The sequence below is a fragment of the Pararge aegeria genome, chromosome Z, assembly GCF_905163445.1.
Source record: "Pararge aegeria chromosome Z, ilParAegt1.1, whole genome shotgun sequence".
NCBI classification, from domain to species: Eukaryota; Metazoa; Arthropoda; class Insecta; order Lepidoptera; family Nymphalidae; genus Pararge; species Pararge aegeria.
Genome location: NC_053208.1, coordinates 23,840,475 through 23,849,465, shown reverse-complemented (window position 1 = coordinate 23,849,465; position 8,991 = coordinate 23,840,475). Strand labels below are relative to the sequence as shown.

Below are 8,991 nucleotides of genomic sequence, written 5' to 3'. Positions count from 1 at the left end.
GCTTTTTTTTAGGTTAAATTCCATTAGATTTTTTGACTTGCGATAATTTCAAAATTATGTGACCTATTGGAAGTTTATTAAATGCAAAACCTAAGGGTTCTTTCTAAGGGTACCTAGGGGATTCCTAAAAATTTACAGTATAGAGGTACCTACCTAGTATTTGGATACGTGTTTTATAGCTGTGTATAGGTATAACACTCAGTTATTCACGCATGCGCGAAAGTTCATTGCGAAGTTACTCCCTTTCTTCTGCCAACATTAGAAAGAAGGGTGTGTATTATCGATCGGGCCAACCCTCAGTTGTTGACGGAAACCCACCCAGTGACGTTTCGTATGCCTGATTTTAAAATGCAATCGTAGAAAGGCCCGTACATAAAATTAAAAGTTTAGTGCAGGAATTAACATATAAATTATGGTGAGTATCCTGTTTCGTGTGGATAAGTTGAACTAGGTTAGACTGGCGTGCTTGCCATACATGTAAACAAGCACTGGCTATCGGTGGTAGATTTTTTAAATTGTTATATATTACTCAAAAGGAACATATAAAAAATAATACTAGCTGTATGCCTGCCTAGGGCCTAAACTCTGCCCACTTACTGGTCAACGTCTTTTTATTATAAGGTGTACGTGGGTATTGTTTACTCGAGAATAACGTATAGGTAGTTTTTAATTCGTACAAATTCGTAATAGGTTACAATTTCGTGGGTAATTAATAGTGTAGTAAATTACTATAGGCGATGCCCTGTGTGCGTGTGCGTGTGCGTGTCTGTCTGTCTGTCTGTCAGTCAGTCAGTCAGGCAGAGAAAAGCGGTATTAAATATGCGGGGCCCGTAGCAATTGCTACTCTTGCTACGCTGTTAATCCGGCACTGATCACTGCCATTATTACGAGTGGACATTATTTTTATCTTTCATTAACAGAATAACATATAGAATAGGTAGCCATAGGTCACATAGAGCCGGGCAAATTTATCTTCCGTCTCTCTTTTAGTGTTACCAAACAACTGTTGTAAACAAACGAAATCTTAAGGTGTTACACTGTTGCTTGTTTTAAGGAGACGAGTGCAATGACGACATCTGGCCTGCTGGAGTGGGAGCTATCACTCTCGTCGGAACAGATTATCTCCCATGGCTGGTACCACGGGGCTCTTAGCAGGGGTGCAGCAGAAAACCTCTTACAACAAGATCGCCAGTTTCTCGTACGAGACTCTTCTTCGCAGCCCGATAACTACGTGCTCAGTTGTCGGTCTAACGGCCAACATCTGCATTTCGTTATACAGAGGGTATGTGTTTTGTATTGTTGACAGATTTGCGCAAAGTCTAGATAATATCAAGTTTTCACGCATCTTAAGTACTCCCAGCGTGGTAATAGTTGCCCATTTTGAGATAGACTGGTCTAGTTATCAGCTAATTACGACCTGCCCACCCTGGCGCTGTAATGAGCGATGTGGTCTTATAAGCTGAGTTTGAATTTCGGGCTCAATGCCCGACGAAGGCGTTTTGGGATTGGGAATTTGCAATATCTGAATTTTCTTTGCTCCTGTTAGGCCTTCCCCTTTGGCCAGTTACCACCCCACCAACGCGACGTAGCAATTATACCTTCCGGTAGAAACCAGTTAGGGGTAGGCTTCATATAAGTGCATACCCATAATAGGTTAGCCCGCTACACTTTTAGTTTGGCCTTCTTTATCGCCAGGTGAGGTTTCTAGTCAAGGGCTCAGATGTCGCGGAATAAAAAATATAATAAGTAATAACAGGCTTAGACTCACACAACCAGAGTTACCGACGTAGGATAAAGAGTCGTGAAGCTAAAGTGGCAGGGCACATAGCTCGGAGAACCAAGCTTACATATAGGGCTCATAGCTTGGGGTTCCAAAGTGCTCGAACAGCGACCTCGCACCGGAAAAGCAGCATTGGCAGACCTACAACGAGGTAGACGGACGACATCAAGCGAGTCGCAGGACCTTGGTATTTGGAACTCCCTACAAAAGACCTATGCCTGGCAGTGGACGTCCATTGGTTGATATGATGATGAATAAGTAAAGCTTACCACTATGATAGGAAAATCAAAACTTTGCCTGATTTTTGCTTTTAATTTAAGGATAAAATCGTTTCTAAAACACCTAATTAAGATCTTGCTTCTAGATCGTCGTGCACCCGGAAACAGTTTTCGAACGATTTCAATATCAATTTGAAGATGAAGCGTATGATACTGTGGCGGACCTCATCACCTCGTACGTTGGCTCGGGGAAACCGATCTCAGCCGCCTCAGGAGCCAGAATACAGTACCCAGCAAATCGTGCAGTACCATTATCCAATTTCGTATCAGGCGATGACGGTGGAACCATGGTTTCTCCGATCGGAGAAAGCAATTACGGAAACGCGTATAGTTTGTACAGCCATTTCGTAGCAAAACCTGGAGCCCAACTGCGAGTGCCATTCAAAAAGCAACGGTCTCATTCTCTCACCCCAATAGATATGGCGCAACATGTGACACATGGAAAAAGCGCCAGCGCCGATGGGGTTATTCAAAGTCAAACTAGTAAGCACCCTAAAATATTTTCAAGTGAATCGAATTCTGGCTCGAACACTTGGGACGCGAATTTACCGACAAGCCCTCCAGCGAAGCCTGCAAGATACGACGGTCCGAAAGCCGACGACCGAAGATTAGAACTGCACCGACTGTACCACGTCTCTGGGTCCGATTCAGGAAACGGATCCGGGGATTCAACCCAGAGTTCTGCCCACAGTGACCCCAATAAATCGCGGAACGAGTCGGAATACTTGGTGAACACTCCAACAATAAAGCAACAATTCGATTACGAACTAACAGAAGCAAAGTTATTGCAGCTAGAAAACTTGGATTATACCGTAGAGTCCAGGATAAATTTGGAAATTTTCCGGTCATTGATTATTCCAGCAAATCTTACGAAACCGTTAGAGTCAGAGACATTGCATACTATCAAACTGTTGTTGCGCACGTCGGGACCTCGTATCCTAGCAAACCACCTCACGAAAATAGACCTTCATTTCCTATTCGACGACTCCATACAAATCGAAGGGCTAGATAAAACAGCGTCGGGGATAGAACTTTGTTTTCTTCCTCAGGGACGCTTGTTACGTTTAGATGTCATAGAAAGGTACAGTGATAAAAGCATTCATTCTTATCTTGATAAAATACGAGCACAGAGCACTCTTATTGTTAGGTCATTGCGATGATTGAAAAATTTGCTTTAAGATTAAACTACAGTTTCAACTACTTATTGCTTGACTCATATCAATTATTGCTTTAGCTAAGCAATAATTGATATGAGTCAATCGGAATAATATATATTATCACATTGTGTGCTTTGAGGCTTTCTGCTAGGGTTTGTAATCAATTGCGTATCCAGGATGGATGTATGTGTGGATGTAAAATTAACCTACTAGATAAGTAGTATATGTGGTTGTGGTACTCATACCAAAGTATCTGTTATTTACTTAAATTTTCAGCTTCTGAAATTGCAGTATTAACTAAGCCAAAACTTGATATTCGATATATTTCTCCTTCCGAACTTGTTTTGTGTCCATTTATTTGGGCAGTTTAGTTCTGCAATGTTGATACAGTACGAATTAAATGCGTAAGGAATTGTAAATGATTATTTAGCATAATCATTGGCAATTCCTTACGCAGCATAGCAGACAAATGTTTTGCTAATGTGAAAAAATGTCATGGCTATTTCAGAAAAAGCACGATGTTTGTGCGAATGTTTTAATCAATTATGTTATTTGCAGGGTGGAAACCTTTCGCCTTCTAGTAGCGGTGACGGTCCTAACTTGCCAAACAGACAGACAAAGGGCAGATACTATAAACGACTGGATACTGCTGGCCATTGAAACTAAAACTGCTTTGGGCAACCTGTACGGATTTTCCGCCATAATGTTTGGTCTTTGCATGCCTCAGGTACGTATATTTTGTTAGTGTGGCATTACTAGCTATCGCTAGAGTGGTCAAGTGTCGATGAGCGCTGCGCTAGTCAGGGCACTATTTGGACGAGGTCCCTAGCGCAGCTGTCAGCGCTGTGGATTGTTTGCATGAGTTCGAAATTGCTCAAATTCATTATTACTCTTGTCTGGTCTGGCTGGAGCCTTCAGCTGTCGCTCGTCGTAACGTTCTTGTACGATGCTTCGCAGAAACCGATGAGCGATAGAACGCTCATATCTTAGACTTGAAGTGGAATAAAATGATACAAATAAAAAGTAATTACATTTAAGACCTTCCTTCTCATGTAAAGATTTATATACACAAAAAAATGCACATTATCGTGTATAGTTTAGATATCATGACCTTAAATTAACTGCCTCGTTGTTGGCAAACTTTTCTATAGTTAAAGAACACCGACTCTCCCTGGATTCGTGAGCCTATCCTAACCAAAAGGGCAGATACCCAGCCTATGTTCTAAAACCGTCTTTCCTATGATGGTAGGCTTAGTAGTGAAAATCGGGGCTCCTCTTATGTCTCCAAAGACTTTAAAAATTGCTGGAAATCAACATGGGCAGCGGTACTTAGTCAGCGCAATCGATTTACCCAGACACTTAATCTAAATAGGTATAATATTTAATAATTTCCGCAGTTTATTTATGACCTCATCTCTTTTATTTTCTAGGTGGAATGTTTAGAGAACGCCTGGAACATCTTAAGGCGAATGTACACCGACAACGCTTTTATGTTCGAGGCCAAACTGCGGCCGTGTTTCAAGAACATGAACGAAGGGACATATCCTCTTCCTCCGAATACCACCACTCCTTACGTAATACCGTCTGTGCTGTGCTTTCATTTATTCGGTAAGTGTCTTTAGCATGGCATGTTGTTTTAACTAATTTTTGTAGTTATCTTATTTAGCCACCTTGAGCGAATTTTGGTAAACTTCTTAAATTCGCCACTCAAAACACAGAGCGACCTGTGTACTTCTATACAGATATATACACTAATACATAATGTATCATCATACTTAGGTCTTTTTTTAGGGATAACCACTCGCAACTGTTTTTTGCCGCTTTTAAGTAGGTAAGTATCTAGCGTCTTACCCACTTACAAGCGGCAAAAACCGGATCTAGAGGTAACGAACCAAATAAGAGGTATTTAACTAAATCAAAAGTAGCTATACGCTTTTCGCCCGCAATTTATGGATTAAAACAACCCGTTAGCGTCTTGTCAAATTGCAAAGACCATAATGAGATATAATCTAAGGCCACATATCACTTTTTAAGATCCAAAAAACAGTAGCGGTTTAGAGTAAAATCTCGAATATATGTAGATGCACTGGAAAACACACTAACTCACTAACTCTTGGACCATAAGGATTAACTCTGTATTGCTTAAAATCGGTATGTAAATAAGCAATTATTTCACACCATGACAGTTTTTAATAGACCTTTACATTATTTTGATTTATCTTTTAGGGCTCAGCCAGCGTTTGCGTAAGCGCAAAAAAATGTTTTTATTTACGACATTACATGACAAACATGTTAAAATTGTCTGTGTTTGTCTACTATATTGTTCATGTATTAGATATTCATATAAACCTTCCTCTTGGATCACTCTATCTATTAAAAAACTACATCAAAATCCGTTGCGTAGTTTTAAAGGTCTAAGCATATATAAGACTAACAGACAGCGGAAAGCGACTTTGTTTTATACTAGTGATTTACGAAATAAGCAGGTTGAATTGTAATTGGCAGATGGCGAAGGTGGAGGCCTCTTACAAACGGACGAGACGTTCCCGAGCAGTCTCATGAGCAGCTTGGAGTTCGACTTCAACGCCACAGCCGCTCACCTCGAGGCAGCACGCCACTTCCCCCAACAAATAGACATGTTCAAACGGAACGCGCGCACAGTCGTACAGGAGATGTCTTCCCTCGGACCAATGTTAGATCCAATATTACTGGAGTTGTTCCGGACTGAGTTCCATATAAGCTTCCTGTGGGGTGAGAGAGGTGTGCTTACAAGTCCCAACCAGAGGTTTGCAAGGCTGACGGATATTCTAAGCGCAATGGCGACGAAGCTGGCGAATCAACCACCAGATAGTGATGATGCTGTGTGATTGTGATCTTATTATTTATTATAATTTATTACTGTGCATACCAATGTAAAAGTACGAGTAAATAGAAGTAGGTACTTAAGCTATTTTTAAACTTCTGTACTGTCTCTTTAGTCTAGTGGCTAATGATCGAGTAAAGATTTAAAGGTCAATGTTGGTTTTACTCGTCAACCATTTCTGATACAGAGTACAGTCTGATTTAAACTATGTTTTCGCGGGAGTTAGCTGCGAGTGTATGTTTACGCACTGTAACGTCGCATCTCGCTGAAAGGCTGATATCGAATATTGAATTCTGCGTTCAGCAAAACGTACGAAGTTGGTAAAGTCATCAATTTTGAATCGGATTGCACCTACTACGAGAACTGTACTGTCCTTTTCGAGTACGTAAATACGTGAAGATCAGCGTAAAATGGATCTTATTTGCATTTCATTAAAACTTAAATTTGCCTACAATTCCTTATCGACTAAACGTTTGTAAAACAAAACACAGACGTACAGCATTTGCGACTCCAACGTCCAATATTATGTCCAATAGTATGATACAGAGTTTGATAAGCGAAAACGAGTCCTCGACTTCAAGCGAGCAAATCTTATACTATTCTGGCCACTGACCAGGGAAATGCAGACTCTTTCAAAGTAGTGGCTCATGAAAACTTGGCTAATTGTCCAACTCAGCTCAGTCTTGTGTCTCAGACAATGGGGAAGCGTTGTGTCGTGCTGATTTTTTTTTTTATATTAAAGAGTGTTCTAAAATTGCGTGCGAAATTGCGAATTCTTTCATCCGCAATCGCTCACTGTTTCAGTATATGAACGCAACACTTATATGCATTATTCTACCTTTGCGAATATGGTTAACAATTGTAGAAGTACGTACAGATGTTGCTTAAATAAATGTATACCATTACAGTAGAATATGTACCTATTCATTCATACAAATAGTTATAGCCCAGTGTGAAAGGTGTCAGCTCAACTTTCGGAGGGCCGAGTTCGACCGGTACACACCTCTAACATTTGGGAGCTATGTGCGTTTTTAATTTAAGCAATTTAAAGTTGGCTGGTCGTATTGTTACGTAATTTTGTTACTTAAATGTATAACCAACATCACCATTAACCCATTAACGGCCCATGACAGGGCAAGGGGCTCCGAATGAAAAGGGCTTAGGCCGTAGCCCACCACGCTGGCCAAGTGCGGATAGAAGCAGGCCTTACTTTATGGAAATCCTCAATAACTAGACTTAGAACGCCTGCCCTCGAGAACAGTAAGGAGAACTATCAGGCATGTAGGTTTCCTCGTAATGATTTCACCTTCACCGTTAAAGTAATTTTAATTAATTAAACGCACATATAAATATAAAGTCAGAGATAAGTGCTGTTACTCCCTACAACTGAAAGTTAAGCTAAAACCACTGGGCTATCAACGCTATCATAAACTTTAAGTTTGCAAAATCCCATCACCAATGTTATTTACCTTTTACCATAACTGGTTACTGATAGTTATTATCTTATTATTACAAAACTAACCTAACTACATATCTGTTGGTTTTATTTAATATTTTTTCCTTCTCCAATATTCTATCAATTAGAACTCTAGGTACTCTTGTAATATAAAACAATAATTAGCTTGTGTCCGAAATCGGCAAAAGTCGGTATAAAGACTTATCATATATCGATAAGTACAATCGATACCGACTACCACATCACTTCTTCCTCGATGACTGAATGAATGTACGTGAAAAGGTACGTAACTGTTGCATAGTTCCTCGTTTAAATTATAAATATAGGATTCATATCATGAACAATTAAATAAACTCAAATTCAAATTCAAAAATCATTTATTTCAAGTAGGCCTAATTAATAAGCACTTATGAAACGTTAAGTCAGTCTGTTTGTGACTCTACCACCGGTTCGGAAGGCAGATTCCACTGGGAAGAGCTGGCAAGAAAATCAGCAGATTGCTCTTGTCCAACATCATTTTTAAACGTATGTATGTACTAAGTTCTACGTAAACAAGTTATTGTCATCTGTTATGTGGTTCAATTTTAAAAAGTTTTTGCAACCTGCAAAACTATAAGTACCTAATAAATTATTAATTGTTTTAACCTGGGCTAGTCACTAGGATATTAACTACTGTAATACAATTATTTAATCGATAAAGATATTTTAAAACAAAACAGAAACTCTCTCTCGCTAAAGAGTAACTATTATCTATACCTGTACAGTTGGCTATAAAGTTTCTTGACATACTGCCAAATGTATTGGTTATGTGGTGTCAGATTTGTTCGCTGAACTTTAGGTGCAGCAGATCGTATCATTTTAGCTATAGTATAGCGTGTGTGCGTGTGACTGGATACACAAGTTAGTAATTCGAATCTTTCACAAGAGCTTTATGTAACAAGTCACATCGTCGACCGTTGATGGTGTCGGTTAGATATCGCGCTGCTAAACTAAATGCAATACCCGATGTAGTTTATGTAGTAATAGTATGGGGCCAGTGCAGCATTTGCCTAGGTTGGTACATATGTAAATTATTGATATTTATCTGAATTAATTTATAATTATAATGTAAATGTACCTAGTATCTATATAATTGATTCAAAACTTGACAAGAAATACTTAACCGACGAACAGAAAACTATTATTTAAATATATGTAGGTACAATCAGTATATACTTAATAACAGGATCTTTATAGGATGATGAGTTAACTGTTGTGAGTAATCGTGGTATTGCAAACATATTAACTCAATGGTAGTAATAGTACTTTAGCTTCAATTGGTGTAAGTTTCAATTATAATTACACATATCACTCGTTTATCGAAATTAAAAAATGTTAAACTCAGTACAACACTAGCTGTCAAACGTGAGCTGGCAGTTGGGATGCGTGTCCATTCTGGTAACACAGATCTGTAACCG

At 39.3% G+C, this 8,991-nt stretch overlaps 1 protein-coding gene across 1 annotated transcript; it reads left to right on the top strand.

The window, feature by feature from the left end:
- Nucleotides 1-1,060: 1,060 nt before the first annotated feature.
- LOC120636304 (breast cancer anti-estrogen resistance protein 3 homolog) lies at nt 1,061-6,083 on the top strand. Its single transcript, XM_039907727.1, has 5 exons — nt 1,061-1,282; nt 2,145-3,139; nt 3,774-3,942; nt 4,646-4,823; nt 5,721-6,083. Exons 1-5 carry the CDS (start codon nt 1,067-1,069, stop codon nt 6,080-6,082), a joined length of 1,920 nt encoding a protein of 639 aa, XP_039763661.1. The 5' UTR covers nt 1,061-1,066; the 3' UTR covers nt 6,083.
- Nucleotides 6,084-8,991: the final 2,908 nt, after the last annotated feature.

Bases quoted from the DNA above. Each gene is read 5' to 3' on its own strand.
- LOC120636304 (XM_039907727.1), top strand. From the start codon at position 1,067: ATGACGACATCTGGCCTGCTGGAGTGGGAGCTATCACTCTCGTCGGAA. The intron at 1,283-2,144 runs GTATGTGTTTTG...TCTTGCTTCTAG, and splicing joins TGCATTTCGTTATACAGAGG to ATCGTCGTGCACCCGGAAAC. The intron at 4,824-5,720 runs GTAAGTGTCTTT...TGTAATTGGCAG, and splicing joins GCTGTGCTTTCATTTATTCG to ATGGCGAAGGTGGAGGCCTC.